The sequence below is a fragment of the Macrotis lagotis genome, chromosome 4 (assembly GCF_037893015.1).
Source record: "Macrotis lagotis isolate mMagLag1 chromosome 4, bilby.v1.9.chrom.fasta, whole genome shotgun sequence".
In the NCBI taxonomy this organism is placed as follows: Eukaryota; Metazoa; Chordata; class Mammalia; order Peramelemorphia; family Peramelidae; genus Macrotis; species Macrotis lagotis.
Window position 1 is genome coordinate 126,449,726 of NC_133661.1, and position 18,871 is coordinate 126,468,596.

Genomic DNA, 18,871 nt, shown 5'->3' on the forward strand with positions numbered 1-18,871 from the left:
CGATCCGTCCAGTTTGGCTTTGCTCTGGGGGTTGCTATTTTGGACCAAGACATACAATTCAACGGACTGAAGAATTATCCAGGACTATCACACCCTGTACGATATAATAGCAGCTCGTGGACGGGTCAGAGGCGTGGCTCTGTGAGAAGTGAGCCTTCCCCTCTTCTCGGGGTCTCAGTTTCCCCGTCTGTAACAAGAGCAGACGTGTTTCAGCCGCGGGGGGGGGGGGGGGGGCTCGGGGCGGCCTCCGGACACCAGGGGGCGCTGTGGCCGGCCGGGCGCCTCGTCGTCCCCGCACGCTTCCGCCTCTATGATCTTCACTTCCGTCGGCGGGCCGGGGGTGGGGGGAGGGGGGCGACGGGGCGATCCCGGCCGTTGTCGCCGGCTGCCGGCGTCAGTGGCAACATGGCGGGGGCCGCCGTGGCGGCCGTCGGAGCGCGGCCGGCGCAGCCTAGGGATCCCCTCGCCCCGGCCCCCTGAGCCCGGCGCGACGGGGGGCGCGGGACGGACGGGTGAGGACGCTCCCCTTCCCCCGCCCCGCCGCCTCTCGGGCTCTCGGGCCTCCTCCCGGCCCGGCCTCGCGCAGCCCCCTCCCCCCAGCTCCCTCTCCCGCCTCTTCCTCCTGTTTTCTTGGGGGAGAACCTGCGACCCCCCCCCCGAAAAGTTGTCTTCCCTCGTGGAGTCCAAGTCTGCATGGTTAGAGCTGGAAAAGGCCCCTCCGGTTCCCGCCCACCCTCGGGGAGCCCGGCCTGGCCGCCGGCGGCCCCGGGGCTCGCGCTGCCCTGCTCGGGCCTTTGTTTGGCCCCGGCCGGAACGGGGAAAGGCTTTGACTAGAGCGGGCTCCCCAGGCTGGCAGGGGACTGAGCAACTTGGCAAGGGTTTTGAGGGAAGAATTGGACGATGACTACGTTTCCCTGTCGGAAGTAGTGTTAGTGGTTATGGTTCCAAAAATGTTACACGCCGAATAAAGAGTTCTGTACGAAAAACGAGTCTCTTGATTTCTTGTATGCACTTGCATGGTAAACTCGAGAATACTTTGATGATGCTGAAACCAAAAAAAGTTCACTTGAAGCCAAAGGGTAGCAAGATTGAAAAAGGTTGAGAATGATCCGAGGGTTGTTTTTTTAAAAACTCTGAATCCTGTGATCCCATGAAATTGAGTTTCAGAGAGACTTAGTAATTTAGAAAACCAGCATGAGTGGGAGAGTTTAATCAGAAGCCAGGGGCCTCTTCCTTCCAGTCCAATATCCGTTCTGAGGGGTTGAATCTTGTTGGGGGGTAAGGAGAGGAGAACATTGCAGAGAAAAAATAAAAGTGGCATGTCATTATGAAACTATCTTTCTGAACTTTTCTATTAAGCTTGATTTTTAGTGATTGTCAGCAAAAGAGCAGCATAGAATGGGGGCTGGAGGAACCAAAGCCTTGTCTTTAACTAAAATAGTACTTTATAGGGCTCCTCATAAATAGTTAAGTAGTTAATCACCAGCATTTATTAAGTATTTACTATGTTCTGGGTACTATACTTAATAAATGTTCAAATGAAATTAAACTTGAATTAATGCTTCATAAATCATTCTTTTTTTTGTTTCATAAATCATTCTTAAAAAGAGTTCATGCTCTACCTTGCGGCTCCTGATAAAAAAGTTATTTAAGATGACTTAACATGTTTTAGGAAAGTGATTCTTACTTTGAATTCTTACTCTGAATTCACTTATAATATTCAGATAGTTTTGATGTAAACACCTTATAGTTAAGCATACTTGAGATATATTTTCTGAATTAGGTTCTTCTGTTGTTCTCATGTTCAGGATACAGACTTGAATTTTATTGTTTCCATGTCACTAAGGTAAAAGATTTTTGGTAAACCCTGAGATGATGTGTTTGTGGAAAGGGAACTTGGGATTTTTTGGTTGTTTTTTTTTTTTTTATTTCTTTTAATGTGTGAACCTCTGCTCTTAATCATCCAGAAATAAGATGCTGTGATGATGGATCATGATGTTCCAACAATCAAACCTCGAAGAATCCAGAACCAAAATGTCATCCACCGCTTGGAGCGTCGGCGTATCAGTTCAGGCAAGGCTGGTACTCATTGGCACCAGGTTCGAGTATTCCACCAGAATGTCTTCCCCAACTTTACTGTGGTTAATGTGGAAAAACCACCTTGCTTCCTGCGAAAATTTTCACCTGATGGCCGCTATTTTATTGCCTTTTCTTCAGACCAGACATCACTGGAGATTTATGAGTACCAGGGCTGCCAAGCAGCAGAGGACCTACTGCAGGGCTATGAGGGTGAAATTTTGGCAAATGGCAATGACCAGAGGTCAGTCAACATCCGAGGCCGACTCTTTGAACGCTTCTTCGTCTTGTTGCATATCACTAATGTAGCTGCTAATGGTGAACATCTAAATCGTGAGTGTAGCCTCTTCACAGATGATTGCCGCTGTGTCATTGTGGGTTCTGCCGCCTACCTCCCAGAAGAGCCTCACCCTCCTTTTTATGAAGTATATCGCAACAGTGAGTCAGTGACACCAAATCCCCGCTCCCCTTTGGAAGACTATTCCCTTCATATCATTGATCTTCACACTGGCAGGTTGTGTGATACTCGCACATTCAAATGTGATAAAGTGATCTTGTCCCACAATCAAGGGCTATACTTATATAAGAACATACTAGCCATTCTTTCAGTACAGCAGCAGACCATTCATGTCTTCCAGGTCACTCCTGAGGGCACCTTTATTGATGTGCGTACCATTGGTCGATTCTGCTATGAGGATGACCTGCTCACCCTATCAGCTGTCTACCCTGAGGTACAGAGAGATAGCCAAACAGGCATGGCCAATCCCTACAAGGAGCCCTTCATTAATTCCCTAAAGCACCGGCTGTTGGTATATTTGTGGCGCCGAGCAGAGCAGGATGGTAGTGCCATGGCCAAGAGGCGCTTCTTCCAATATTTTGACCAACTTCGACAGTTGCGCATGTGGAAGATGCAACTTCTAGATGAAAATCACCTCTTTATCAAGTACACTAGTGAAGATGTAGTGACACTACGGGTCACAGACCCTTCACAGGTATTGGATGATGTTCAGCCTTAATGAGAGATTTAGAGTGAGGGACCATACATATCTGTTGTAAGCTCATAGGGATCCTCTAGCACTGCAACTCCAAACCCTCTCACTTTGCAAAAGAAGAAATTAAAGGCAAGGGGGGTTAAGTGATTTGCCCAAGGTTACATAGTTGATGAGCATCAGAGGTGGGATTTGAATTCAGTTCCTCTGACACCTGAAGGTGTTCTTTCTTTATGTCTATATCCGCATCATTCATTGCCCTATTTTTGCACTGTTAACTCTAGGGGCCTGAAGTTGTGTTCAATTTTCATAGTCTTTTGTTTACTTTTGTTTTACAAAAGTCAAAATCAACTTCTTTTTCCCTAGCTTTTGTTTCCTACAGTGGTCTAGAGATCTTTTACTTTTTCTTCCAGATATTTTGGGAGATCTCTTAATTATTATGCAGATAAGTGCTGAAAATCTATCCTTATGAGATTTTGGTGGTTATGTGTCTGATTTCATTTTATTACTCTGAGGTGATTGCATTTTCAAGGTTCTCTAGTGAAAGTTCAAAAATTCATTAGCAGGTAAGCTTCTGCTGTCCATAGAAAATTTGTCCACCCTGAGTGACTTAGCTCTGCTTATGGGGGCAGACTATGAAGATAAAATGAAATGTTCCAGTAATTGGAAATCTCATTTTCACATTCAGTAATTAAAATGTCAACTCCCTCACTAGACTTTTTTATAAAGCAATTAATAAACATAATTTGATCGATTTGAGTTTCACTTCTTTTACTGACTTGTCCCCATGCTAAAAGAGGGACCACTGAACACTAAAAAATCAAAACAAAATAGAAGTAATAAAGGACTTCCTGATCCACAAGCTCTTTTATTTAGCTTTTGAATCATCAGGACTGTTTGTCTGTGAGGGCTCACTACACAGTTTTTTGCATATTGAGTAAAATGTTCAACTTCTGTCTATTCAGTTTTGGTGAAAACTAGCTTATTAACTATTTTTAAAGTGCATATAGAAAGAAGAGAATTCTTAAAGATCAGTAGGATCAGTTATGTTTTAAGAGCACCCAAAGACCTAGAAAATAAATGATTTGAAATTTGATCTCGAAGTAGAGAACACTGCCTTTTTTCTTGGAATTTTTCTTTCTGAATTGGACAGAGAGAGAAAAATCAGTCAGCTTGGGTGATGTTTGTGCTATTTACCTGCCTAGTAGTACCATATTGTTTCATAAATAGTTGAGACTCATCTGTCCATAGCAAGCCAAAAAATACATCCAAACCATTTATCTGGAGTGTAAGTTCTTAATTGTTTTGTGTCTTGGACCTCTTTGGTAGGCAGGTGAAGGCTATGGACACTTTTTCAGAGTAATATATATTAAATGTATAAAATAAAATACACAGGATTATAATGGAAACCAATTATATTAAAGTAGAGCTATCAGAATCGTTTCCATGGGTCATAAACTCTAGGTTAAAAACTAGCTCTACTAGATATCTGTGTGGGACTCAAAAAAAAGCTTATTAGTTAGCTTATGGAAAAATAATTTCAACCTGTTTCCTCTCAGAAGTGGATTATTTGATCCATAAAAAGATTCAGTTGTTAGTGGAAACTCTGATGAACCCAGAAACTTTTATTCTTCCCATCAGTTACCAGCTGGTGAGCTCATTTAATCATCATTAATGAATACCTATCTATCCCATTACTTTTCTGAAAACTTGTTGAAGGGAAACCTGTTGCATATTCATGTAATAATCTTGTAACATGCATAGCTGAACTCTTTCTGTGATGCCTTTGTTAAACAAATCAGAAAGCTCACCCAGATTTATAGAAAATACATCAATCAGTCAAGACTTGAAGCAGGAAAGTCTGTTATTTGGGTGAAAATTTTCATTTTGGTGAATAAATTACCAAATTACTTACTGTCTTTTGATCCCCTAACTAAACTCATTTTTTTTCTCTGAACTTACACAGTGTAACTGTGGCTTGAGAAATTAGGATGCTAGGATACAATTCTTTTCTTACATAATTTGTGGCCTCAAACTGAAACTTTCTGTGCCCACTTCTTCTAAAATCCATTACTTTCTATGGGAATTATGAAGATGAATGAGTAAAAAGTGTATTTAAATATGAAGCCTTGGAGTGGGATTTAGGAATTTGGTTATCAGATTATAGGAAAAATTCATTATCTTGACTATACTAGATGCCACAATTGTAACATGAACTGTTTGCATCAAAAGCAGGTAATGGAAATGCAGATCCAACCCAAATCAAAATTACTGAATATCTGATAACTTCATTTTCCTGGATGAAACCAACAGATGATATCAGTTTGGCATTCCATTCATCCTGGAAAAATCCCAGGGCTCTTATTGTCATATTATTGTATAAACAAACTAAGGAGCAATATGAGAGAATTGGGCATCTAGGTGTCCATTCTAAAAAAATCTGAACTCCCAAGTAACTATGGGTACTTCCACCTGTGGCATTTGAATGAACTTAAGGTCCTTCTGCTTCTTTCCCTCCCATCACTGCCTTGCCCCCCCATGGTTCTAATTACTGTAAATTCCACATAGATAATACAGATGCTTTTGGCCAAAAGAGCATCTGTCAAGAAAGAAATGGTAAATGCCTCTCTGGATTTTCATTTGTCCAGCAGCAGGATGCTGCTGGGACACAACTTTCTGAGGCAGCTTCAAAACACAATGTACTTAAGGTGCCTCTCTGCATGTTGGAAATGTTAAGAGGAAAAATAGATGCCAAAAAACGAACTTTCAACTGTACATACACAGGAGAAAATAATCTGTCAGCAGCCAACGCTGGGCTGCAAATCACTTCCCCAGCAGGAAATAAAATTAAATCTGGCACTTTAAAAATGTTTTTTTTTTATCTCAGAGTAGTTGGGGAGCAAAGAAAGAAGAAACAGTTGGAGAGGGAAATTGAAGCACACGGTTTGAAATGAAAGATTGAAAATCTTTTTTTTAACCTGGCCAACTTGATAATTTCAAATACAATTACCGTAGAGGCATTTGACTGCTAAAGCCCATGGAACCTTCCTGAGGCACCTAAAGCCAAGGGACCCATTTCCTCATTGACCCATAGAGTGGGGATGTTTTCTTGTTTCTCTTTAGTAGCTTGAATTTTTAGCGCAATATAAAGGGTCACCCTAGCCACCTGGGTTACACTCAGCTAACACTTAGCTTTATTGTTCTTTTCCAGCCTTCCTTCTTTGTTGTGTACAATATGGTGACAACAGAGGTGATAGCAGTGTTTGAGAACACCTCGGATGAGTTGTTGGAGCTCTTCGAGAATTTCTGTGACCTGTTCCGCAATGCTACCCTGCACAGTGAGGCTGTCCAGTTTCCTTGTTCAGCTTCTAGCAACAACTTTGCTAGGCAGATCCAGCGCCGGTGAGCTACTGAAATAGGCTGTCAAAAAGTAGATCTTTCCTGACCTAATTTTGGTCATAGACCAATACCAGTTACTTTAACTTTGAGTTAAGCTTTGTGGTGTAGTGGGAAGAGGGCCTAGATCCAAGGGTCAAGACATGGGTACTTATTGCTGGCTCTAAGGCACTTATTCTATCTAAACTCTGGTTCTTCATCTAGTATGGTAGGGAAGGAAAAATGATTGATTTTAAAGTCTCTCTTCTATTTTTGAAATTATGTCATTATTTGATACCCTACAGGACACTATGCTTGGGTTCCAAAGAGTTAGAAAACATTGTTCCTGTTCTTGAGAAGTATTACAAATCTAGTCTGGAAATGGAACAAATTCACTTCAACAAACAAATATTTATGTAGCACCTCCCTAATAGATTGATAACAATTTGGACAGTAAATATCAAATGATAAGTGCTATAGGAAACTAGTAAAGGGAGCCATGTCAGTTTAAGAAGGCATCATGGAAGATGAGACTTGAGTTGGGTCTTGAAGGAAAGGAAGGACTTAGGCAAGTGTTGAGGAAAGGCATTCCACATTGGAAAAACTATGAACAGAGCTGCAGAGATAAAAGGGCATTACATGTTTGAGGAATGATGAATAGCCTACTTTGGATGGACTAGAGTGTTCATGTAGGAGAGTAAAAAAAAATGTAAGGAAGTAAGGGCTAAGTAGCAGAAGTCCTCTGGAAATTTTGAGCATAGGGTATGAGAAGTGTTTAGATGGACCACTTTTTTTTAAATCTTATATCAGGAGTTTCTTGATTTGAAGATGTGCAGAAAGCTTTCAGCAAGCATATCTAATTTTTTCCTTGAAATCATTTAACAGGCCATGAGAGAGATATTAGGAGTTGTATTGGGTAATATTGAATAAAGAGCTGATTATAAAACTCCATTCCGGTAATCCTGGGAATAGAGAATGTTGTCCAGGCTTCATAGAAGATAATATTTGCAGTCCAAAATTTAGTTTTATATTATATACTAAGATTATGTCAAGTTGAAATATGTATTCTTCTATCACAAGAATCAGAAATCAAAGCTAAACTGATAATCTAGGGAAACAAAATAGTAATTGTTCTCTTTTACTTTGATTTTTTAGACTAACAATATTAAATATTTTTGAACTTTTGAGAACTGCCGCTCCATTATTTTTAGTAAAAAGACCAGTATTGAAGCTATTCATTCAACAATACCTTATTGATTAGAATATAAGGTGCGTTATTTCCCAAGCTTGCCTCAGACAAAATCTAAGTGGGAGCTATAATTGCATCTATATTATTTTCTAGTAATCTTAGGAATGTTGTCTTTGATTCAAAAGTTAGTTTTTTATTTTACACCAAGACTGGGAAATTATGTAAAAAAGGGCAACAAAGTAGAACAGTAAGAAAAATGAATAGACAGCTTTATTTGAATTGAGAAAAATGTTGGTACCTTCATAATATATGTGAACATGCTTATTTCTAAGATGGAAGTTTTGTATCTCTTATCTTGGAAGGGAAGTCTAATTTTGAGCTAATATGGTATTTATTGAGTGTCTTCCATATACAAGGTACTCTGTTGTGCTAAAGTACTGTCTGTCTACTATCATTGATACTGGTAACTATAGAAATGCAGACCCAGAAGAAGCAACGGAAGTATCAAACTTTATACACTGCTGACTTTTTGCCTTTTAAAAATAAGCAAATTAGGAACATCATGATACAAAGTCTCCTGCTGGAAGAGTTCCAGAGAGGCTTTCTATTTAGAAATTCCTATAATTCAGATTTTTTTTTTAATGGGTTTGAAACCTATTGATTTAGGAGTGAGTTTCTAAAGTTGTCTTTTATTCATGGACTTCAGCTATAGCCACAAACACTCACCTTATTTTACAATGGTTAAAATTTATATAGCATTTTAAGGTTTGCAAAGTGCTCTGCACAAGTTTTTCCTCATTTGACTGTCTTAACAGCTTTGTGAGATACTTATTCATGACAGGTATTCCCATTTTATACATTGAGAGGGGTAAATGACTTGCTCATGCTCACATAACACGTCAGGATCAATTGAGGGATTCCAGTTTATGTGTCAATCTCTGTCTATAGTCTTTCTTTATTAATATCCTTTGACATGTGTAATTTCACATCTCCCCATTTCTGAGCCTGTAATTTGAAGTGAAATGTATCTTTAGAAACAGAATTCCCTCTTTTTCTACTATTTTGAGTTATTATATTGGCAACTAATAGGCTGTTATATTGTTCGCAAAAATATTATTGTATCTACAAACCCAAAAGTTTTTAGATTTAAACTCTTAAATTTGTATTCTGTGCTATCTAACAATGTCTCCTCTGTTGTCTTTCTGCTATACTGATTTATTTTCAGGTTTAAAGACACTATTGTAAATGCGAAATATGGAGGGCATACAGAGGCAATAAGGCGGCTGCTTGGTCAGCTCCCCATCAGTGCCCAATCATATAGTGGCAGTCCCTACCTCGATCTGTCTCTCTTCAGCTATGATGATAAGTGGGTGTCAGTTATGGAGCGGCCCAAGACTTGTGGAGATCACCCGATCAGGTACAATATATTGAAGAAATGAGGAAGCTAACTGCCCATTCAGTTCTCTGGTGCCAGAAGTCATTTTGGTTTGCATCATTGTGCAGTCCTTTCTACTTATCCTGTTTCCTGGAGCTTCATGTGCTTATTAGAAAGTTTATAAAATAGTGGGCTACATGATGACTTTTGTCAATCATTTCTATAATTTGCTTACTACTTTTCTCTAGCATAGTGATAGAAGGCATTTCACAAGTATTCTATGCCTGTATCTTGTTACCAGATGAACTATTTAAGTAATAAATATGTATGCCTTTTCATTTTAAAGATATCCAGAAAAGGGTATTGTGTGATTATCCCAATAATCCATCACATAATTTTAATTTGTAAAGTCAATGCATGTAGTTTATTTATACTTCCAAATCATCAGATTAGCTGCTTGTGGCCTGGTAGTTTGCATATGCAGAGGCTGTTTGGGAATTTGGGCATTTTGTTGAATAGGTAAGATTAGAAGGTCTTTTCTATTTTGGGATATTTTCAGCTGGGAATTACAGTGCACATAAGTATACTTAAGTAATGATACTATTCTATATAAGGTATCTCCATACTTAAAGAATCATAAAATTTTAGAACTGAAAGGGATCTAAGAGATAAACTCACTCAACACTTAGATTTAGTAGACAAAATAAGATCCAAAGAGATTTAGCCACATGCTCATAATCACATAACTTGTTTGTAGTTAAAACTAGGACTAGAATCTAGATTTCCTGATAAGTTTAGTGTTTTTTTTTTTTTTTTACTAATCCATGCTGATTATGAAAATCTATCACAATGCTGAGTGAAGTGAGCAGAACCAGGAGAACATTGTGCATCTTAACAGCAACATTCTGTGATGATCAAAATTTTTTTTTATTTTTCCCTCCAGTCTTGCTTTCCTCCCCCCCACCCCCCCACAGAAGGTATGGATTGATCTAAGTTGAATATGATGAGAGAAAAATCATATCCTTAAGGAAGAAACATATAGTATGAGATATAGCAGAATTACATAAGAAGACAACTTTTTTTTAAAAAATAAAGGTCTTTGATCAAACTCCACAATTCTTTCTCAGGATACAGATGGCATTCTCCATCACAGACACCCCAAAATTGTGCCTGCTTGCTGCCCTATTGGTATGAGCAAGTCCATTAAGGTTGATCATCACTCCCTGGTTGTTGTTAGGGTGTACAATGTTCTTCTGGTTCTGTTCATGTTGCTCAGCATCAGTTCATGCAAATTCTTACAGGCTTCCCAGAATTCCCATCTCTCCTGGTTTCTAATAGAACAGTAGTGTTCCATCACATACATATACCACAGTTTGTAAGCCATTCCTCAATTGATGGACTTACCCTCAGTTTCTATTTCTTTGCCACCACAAACAGAGCTGCTTTGAACATTTTTGTACAGATGATGTTTTTACCTTTTTTCTTGATCTCTTCAGGCTGTAGACCCAGTAGTGGTATTGCTGGATCAAAGGGTATGCACATTTTTATTGCCCTTTGGGCATATTCCAAATTGTTCTCCAGAAAAGTTGGATGAGTTCACAGCTCCACCAACAATGTATTTAGTGTCCCAGATTTCCCACATCCTTTCCAACATTGATCATTGTTCTTTCTAGTCATGATCTGAGAGGTGTGAGGTGGTACCTTAGAGATGTTTTAATTTGCATTTCTCTAATAATTAGTGATTTAGAGCAGTTTTTCATATGATTATGAATTGCTTTGATTTCCTCATCTGTAAATTGCCTTTGCATATCCTTTGACCATTTGTCTTTGGGGAATGGCTTCTCTTTTTTTTTTTAATTTGACTCATTTCTCTGTATATTTTAGAGATGAATCCTTTGTCAGAAACACTAGTCATAAAAATTGTTTTCCAATTTAGTGCATTTCTTTTGATCTTGGTTACAGTGGTTTTATCTGTGCAAAAGCTTTTTAATTTAATGTAATTGAAATCATCTAGTTTGTTTTTAGTGATGTTCTTCATCTCTTCCTTAGTCATAAACTGCTTCCCTTTCCATAGATCTGAAAAACTACTCCTTGATCTTCTAGTTTGCTTATAATATTCTTTTTTATGTCAAGATCCTGTATCCATTTTGATCTTATTTTGGTATAGGGTGCGAGGTGTTGGTCTAATCCAAGTTTTTTCCATACTAACTTCCAATTTTCCCAACAGTTTTTTATCGAAGAGAGAGTTTTTATCACAATGGCTGGACTCTTTGGGTTTATCAAACAGCAGATTACTGTAATCATTTCTTGCTACTGCACCTAGTCTATTCCACTGATCCACCACTCTATTTCTTAGCCAATACCAGACAGTTTTGATGACTGATGCTTTATAATATAATTTTAGATATGGTAGGACTAAGCCACCTTCGTTTATACTTTTTTTCATTAAATCCCTGGAGATTCTTGACTTTTTATTTCTCCATATGTATTTTTTTCAAACTCATTGAAGTAATTTTTTGGAATTTTGATTGGTAGGGCACTAAACAAGTAATTTAATTTTGGTAGAATTGTCACTTTTATTATATTTGCTTGGCCTATCCATGAGCAGTTGATATTCGCCTAGTTATTTAAGTCTGATTTTATTTGTGTGAGAAGTGTTTTGTAATTGTTTTCAAAAAGTTTCCGAGTCTGCCTTGACAGGTAGACTCCCAGGTATTTTATATTGTCTGAGGTTACTTTCATTGGGATTTCTTTCTAGCTCTTTCTGCTGTATCTTGCTCGTCATATATAGAAATGTTGAGGATTTATGAGAGTTTATTTTATATCCTGTGACTTTGCTAAAGTTGTAAATTATTTCTAGTAGTTTTTTAGATGATTTTTTGGGATTCTCTAGGTATACCATCATGTTGTATGCAAAGAGTGAGAGTTTTGTCTCTTCCCTATTCTAATTCCTTCAATTTCTTCTCTTATTGCTGAAGCTAACATTTCTAATACGATATTGGATAGTAGTGGTGATAGTGGGCATCCTTGTTTCACCCCTGATCTTATTGGGAATGCCTCAAGTCTGTCCCCATTGCATATAATGCTTGTTGATGTTTTAAACTAAATGCTGTTTATTATTCTAAGGAACAATCCATTTATTCCTATGATCTCTAGTGTTTTTAGTAGGAATGGGTGGTGTATTTTGTCAAAATCTTTTTTCAGAATCTATTGATATAATCATATGATTTCTGAAAGGTTTGTTATTGATATAATTAATTATACTAACAGTTTTCCTAATACTGAAGCAACCCTGCATTCCTGGTATAAATCCTACTTGGTCATAATGTATTATCCTAGTGATAACTTTCTAGTCGTTTTGCTAAGATTTTATTTAAAATTCTTGCATCTATGTTCATCAGGGAAATAGGTCTATAATTTTCTTTCTCTGTTTTAACTCTTTCTTGGGTATCAGCACCATATTGGTGTTATAGAAAGAGTTAGGCAGAGTTCTGTCTTCACCTATTTTTCCAAAGAATTTATATAGAATTGGAACCAACTGTGCCTTAAATGTTTGGTAGAATTCACTTGTGAATCCTTCTGGCCCTGGAGATTTTTTCTTAGGGAGTTCAATAATGGCTTGTTGAATTTCTTTTTTTTTTTAGTGTTTTTTTTTTTAAGGCAAACAGGGTTAAGTGGCTTGCCCAAAGCCACATAGCTAGGTAATTATTAAGTGTCTGAGGCTGGATTTGAACTCAGGTACTCCTTACTCCAGGGCTGGTGCTCTATCCACTGTGCCACCTAGCCACCCTGAATTTCTTTTTCTGAGATAGAATTATTTAGGTATTTAATTTCTTCTTCATTTAACCTAGGCATCATATTTTTCTAAATATTCCTCCATTTCATTTAGATTATCAAATTTATTGGCATGGAGTTGGGCAAAATAATTCAGAATTATTACTTTAATTTCCTCCTCATTGGTGGTGAGTTCACCTTTTTTTCATTTATGATACTGGCAATTTGGTTTTCTTCTTTTTTTTTTTTTGATCAAATTGGTGGTGTATTTTGTCAAAATCTTATTGTTTTTTTCATAAAACCAGCTCTTGGTTTTATTTATTAGTTCAATAGTTTTCTTGCTTTTGATTTTATTAATTTCTCCTTTAATTTTTAGAATTTCTAATTTGGTATTTAACTGGGAGTTTTTAATTTGTTCTTTCTCTAATTTTTTAGTTGCATATTTAATTCATTGATTTCATCTTTCTTTAATTTATTCATATGAGCATTTAAAGATATAATATATCCCCTGACAGCCTCTTTGAGTGTATCCCATAGGTTTTGGTATGTTGTTTCATTATTGTCATTATCTAGGATGAAATAATCAGTTCTTTCTGTAATTTGTTGTTTGATCTACTCATTCTTTAAAATCAGGTTATTTAGTTTCCAATTAGTTTTGAGTCTTTATCTCCCTGGCCCAATATTGCATGTGATTTTTATTGCATTATGATCTGAGAAAGATGTTTTCACTATTTCTACCTTTCTGCAATTGATCATTAGGTTTTTATGCCCTAGTACATGGTTAATTTTTGTGTAAGTGCCATGTACTGCAGAAAAGAAAGTATACTCCTTTCTATCACCATTCAATTTCCTATAAATCTATCATATCTAGGTTTTCTAACAATCTATTTACCTCCTTTAACTTCCTTCTTGTTTATTTTATAGTTAGAGTTATCTAAATCTGAGAGTGGGAGGTTGAGGTTGCCCACTAGTAGAGTTTTTGCTGTCTATATCTTCCTTAATTCCTTCAACTTCTCTAGGAATTTGGATGCTATACCATTGCATGCATAGATATTTAGTATTGAAATTACTTTATTGTCTGTGGTACCTTTTAGGAGGATATAGTTTCCTTCCTTATCTCTTCTAATGCTATCTATTTTTGCAGCTGCTTTGTCTGAGATAAAGATTGCTACCCCGGCTTTTTTTCACTTTGGCTGAAGCAAAATATATTTTGCTTCAACTTATTACCTTTATATGTATCTCTCTGCTTCAGATGAGTTTCTTGTAAGCAGCATACTGTAGGATTCTGGGTTTTGTTTTGTTTTGTTTTGTTTTTTTGCAAGGCAAATGGGGTTAAGTGGCTTGCCCAAGGCCACACAGCTAGGTAATTATTAAGTGTCTGAGGCTGGATCCAAACTCAGGTACTCCTGATTCCAGGGCCAGTGCTCTAGCCACTGCTCCACCTAGCCGCCTCAAGTTTCTTAATTTAACTGAGTGTGTTAACTTAAAGCAATCTGATGAGAGTAAGATTCAGGCAGTTCTCACCTCCTCCCTTCTTTCCCTCTATTACAATAAGTCCTTTGTACTTCCTAATGTAATGTCAGTCTTCTGCATCCTCCCATCTCTTTACTGAACCCTTTTTTTTAAGGAGGTATTGTTTTTAAATTATTCTATCTGAGTGAGTTACAGAAAGGTCTTGAGTGTCCATCACTTCTGGCTATTCTCTTTACTATAATTACAGTTATTGAGAGTTATTAGAGTCTTTCTCCCAGGTAAGGATATATCTAGTTTCATCTTATTGGATAACAGTTTCTCAAATAAATCATGCATATCTATCTCTTCTGGCTAATTAAATTCTCCCTAATATAGTTACAATTCTCAAGGGTTGTTAAAGTTTTTCCAGGTAGTTTTTTCCCTTCCTCCCCTTTTTAAAATTTTACCTTTTCATGTGTCTCTTGAGTCTCCTGTTTGAAGTCCAGATTTTCTATTAAGCTCTAGTCTTTTCATCAGGAAAAGTTGGAAGTCTCCTATCTCATTAAATGTCCATCTTTTCCCCTGGAAGAGAAGGCTCAGTTTTGCCAGATAGTGGATTCTTGGCTGCATTCCAAGCTCCCTTGCTTTTTGGAATATTGCATTCCAGGCCCTTTGATCCCTTATTGTTGATGCTGCCAGGTCCTGTGTAATCCTTACTGTGACTCCTTGGTATTTAAATTGTTTCTTTCTGGCTGCTTGCAGGATTTTCTATTTTATCTGATAGTTCTGGAATTTGGGTACAATATGCTTTGGTGTTTTCATTTTGGCATCCCTTTCCAGAGGGGATTGATGTAGTTTTTCAATAAGTATTTTGTACTCTGGTTCCATGATATCAGGGCAGTTTTTCATCACTAAATCCTGTAATATTGAGTCCAGGCTTTTTTTTTTCTTCAATGTTTTTTGGAAGACCAATAATTTGTAGGTTATCTTTCCTTGATTTATTCTCAAGGTCAGTGGTTTTGCTGACGAGTTATTCAACATTTTCTTCTACTTTTCTCAATCTTTTGATTTTGTTTAACAAATTATTATTGTCTTATGAAGTCATTGGTTTCCATAGAGTCTGTTCTTTTTTTTAGGGAAGAACTTTCTTCATTTACCTTTTGCAACTCCTTTTCCAATTGGTCAATTCTATTTTTCTGAGAATTTTCCCTTTGATCATTTGAGATTTTTAGAGAATTATTTTCTTTTTGCATTTGTCCAATTGTATTTTTCCAAGGATTTGTTTTCTTGTTGCAAGGTATTAATTTTTTCTTGGGTTTGGTTTCCCAAATTTTCCAATTGATTTTTTTCTTAAACTCCTTCCTGATTTCTTCAAATCATATTCTCCTCAGGGGTTCTACATCTCTCTGAATTAGGGTCTTTTCCTTTAGGAATTTTTCTATAGTCCCCCCCCCCCCTTTCCAGCCTTTCTTAATTTTCTTAAGATCTTGTGTTGGGGGAGAGACTGGTTCACAGAAGTTTGGTATTAAGATTCCTGGAGGTTTTACTCACTCAGTGTAGTATCTCCAGATGGCCAATGGGGGGTGCTGAAGGCTTTGCTCACTGAGTGGCTAGTAGAGGGTATTGGAGGCTTTTCTCACTGAATGTAATATCTCCTTACAGCCAGGAGGGGGTGGTAGAGGCTAGGACCTACCCTCCGGCCCTTCCTGTAAGTCCCAGACTGTTAGTCCCACGGCCATGCCTCCGCTCTCTGGTTCCCATAGTGAAGTGGTTCTCAAAGCAAAAAGCCCCTGGGGCTGATCTTAGATGGCTCTGGGGGGTGGGGGGGCCTGGCTATCAGCACTCTACACTTGCCACATCCCCAATCCCCAATACCTGAAGACAGACCTTGAGGTACCTGTTGTTTTTCTAGCTTCTCTTTCTGGGTTTTGTTGATAGAATTTCCATTAAGAGATTTGTTTCATATTGTTTATGAGGGGAAAATCAGGAGACCTTAGCACAGGACCTGGCTTTTCTCTGCCATCTTGGCCAGAAGTCCCCATGATGATCAACTTTGATCAAAGACTTGTGATGGAAAATGCCATCCACATCCATAAAGAACTTTAAGAGTCTGAATACAGACTAAAGCATATTATTTTCACTTGTTTTTTTCTTTCTCATTTTTTCCCCCTTTTGTTCTGATTCTTCTTTCATAATATGACATGTATATCGTGCTGTTATGGGGAGGGAGAAGGAAGTACATAAAAAGGTGAAATTCAAAATATTATAGAAAATGAATGTTGAAAACATGCAAAAAAAATTTTACAAAAAACAAAACCTATCACTACATAAGAACATTTATCCACTGTTTCTTGAAACCAGTTTGATTCTTGTGTCCTTCTCACTGAGGACATTAGGTCCTTGTTCTTTTCAGGTGAATTGCTTGAACATGCTGTATTGTCTATGAAAGCCTTTGATTTCATATTTATTAAAAGGAAAGCAAGCCTATAACATTTTATGGAACAAAATGTACCAGATTTAACATTTTCATTGAATGGAATGTACCAGGTTTAACATTTTCAAAGTTACAATTTACTTTTTGTAATGGGTCCACCTTTTAAATGAGTGGCTTCTGAAGGTGTCTGGGTTGTAATTGAGGTCGTCACTGGGAAAGAAAATATTCTCAAGGAATAGCAAAATTGAAACATTTATGATTCCATAGTTTGCTGTTTAGACCTATTTATTTTAAAAATCTGGTACAAATATAATGATAGATAACCCTTATAAAATGCTTATACTGAACTAAATGCCTTATAAATAGATCTCATTTAATCCTCATAACAACCTTGGGAGGGAGGTGCTATCATTGTTCCCATTTTATAAATGAGGAAACTGAGGAAGAGGTTAAATGACTTGCCCAGGGTCACATAGCTAGAACACATCTGAGGCCAAATTTGAACTCAGGTTATCCTGACTCCAAACATGGCCCTCTGTCCACTGATAGCTTGCTGCTTTTGGATCCGATATAATAGAGAGAGCAAAGAAGCTTATTGTTCATTTGTTAGCTTCCCCACTGCAGAGCTTCAAATGGTAAAGAATTTAAATACTATTACTTTTTCTTCTTTTTCTCCTCCATTCAGGTTCTATGCCCGGGACTCTGGTCTGCTCAAGTTTGAGATCCAGGCAGGCCTGCTGGGCCGCCCCATCAACCACACTGTTCGACGCCTGGTCGCCTTTACCTTTCACCCTTTTGAGCCCTTTGCCATTTCAGTGCAAAGGACGAATGCTGAATATGTTGTCAACTTCCATATGAGACACAGCTGCACATAGGATCTTGCCCAAAGACTGGGGACCCACCAAAGCCAAGTTGTCTTGCCTTCTAAGACTTAGACTTAGACTTGCCTTCTAAGACTCCTATCTCTGCAGATTAGAAAGCAGAGTCTTTCAGGTGCCAGCATCATTCCTTTGGAACCAAGGTCTATGTTGGTGAGCCTTGGTTGGTCTATAGTCACTCAAACATGAGCCAGAAGAGAGGAGTTGGACCCGGGATAACTTACTTTAAAAAGCAAACAACAATCTAGCTATCAAATAATTTAACTGTCTCCTACTTTTTTCCACAAGAAATTGCTCAGCATTAAGCCCTTTAATTATTTTGAGTGTGGGGAGGTGTTCTGTGTGTATATATTTTATTGAGGTGTAGATGAGAGTTTTCCACTATTTTTACCCCTTTCTTCTTTTCTTAACAATGGTATGTAGCCTAAAGCAGAGCAATTGGTTGCCATCTTGACCAGACCTAATAACTGATTAAGACCATGCTCATTCCTTTTCATTTAGTCAAAAACTGAGGCTGTCTTTTTAAGTAAAAATAAAGACATATTTTCTTACTTATTTATATCTGCAGTTTGAAGACTTTTTTTGTTCCGATTATTTCAGATTCCTTGCTGTGCTTTTCAGATTCTTGATTTTTAAAAAGTAGGTGGGGGCTATGAATAATATAATCACTTCTTGAAAATTAGCCAAAGTAGAGTATTTTAAGTTTTGCAAAACACTTTACATAATTACCTATACTCGATCTTTACAAAAAACCATGTGAGGTAGACAATTCTGGTTTTGTTATCCCCATTTTATAGATGAGGAAACTAAGTCTCAGACAAATTAAGTATAAGTCAATGGGGCAGGATTTGAATTCAGATATCTCCTGATTCCAGGTCCAGAACTCTCTTTCCATTATACCATGCTACCTCTCGTAGTTAATTGTAGTATTGAAAGCCTAATTCATAGCACCTTGGCCATAAGCAAGCATTGTGTCTGTAAACTATGTCAAGGTCAGTGGTGGATGATGAGTGCCTTACACCATCAAGAGCTCCTCATTAACAAAGAAAGTGTTCACCTTATCTCAGAAATAACATTGCAATTCAGTCCAAAAAATACTTGGTTCTTACCTTGTACAAAGTACTCTTCTATTTATTGAGGTCACAAAGAAAAAGCAAAACAGTCTTTTCCTTCAGGAAACATATTCTCTAAGAGAGATACAGCTTCCACAGTTAATTACCCAGTGGATAGTTATCTCAGCAAAGTCTGTGGCCTAAAAATAGGTGATTGAGAAAGATCTTATGAAGGAAGCAGTGTCTTGAGCTGAGTCTTGAAAGAAACTAGATTCTG

The 18,871-nt window shown here is 37.8% G+C and overlaps 1 protein-coding gene across 1 annotated transcript; it reads left to right on the plus strand.

Moving 5' to 3' along the window:
• The first annotated feature begins 333 nt into the window (after window positions 1–333).
• DET1 (DET1 partner of COP1 E3 ubiquitin ligase) lies at window positions 334–18,101 on the plus strand. The gene is made up of 5 exons (XM_074234127.1): window positions 334–512; window positions 1,968–3,068; window positions 6,277–6,467; window positions 8,855–9,046; window positions 17,350–18,101. The coding sequence occupies exons 2-5, from the start codon at window positions 1,983–1,985 to the stop codon at window positions 17,537–17,539; spliced, it is 1,659 nt and encodes a 552-aa protein (XP_074090228.1). The 5' UTR covers window positions 334–512; window positions 1,968–1,982; the 3' UTR covers window positions 17,540–18,101.
• The last annotated feature ends 770 nt before the right edge of the window (window positions 18,102–18,871 follow it).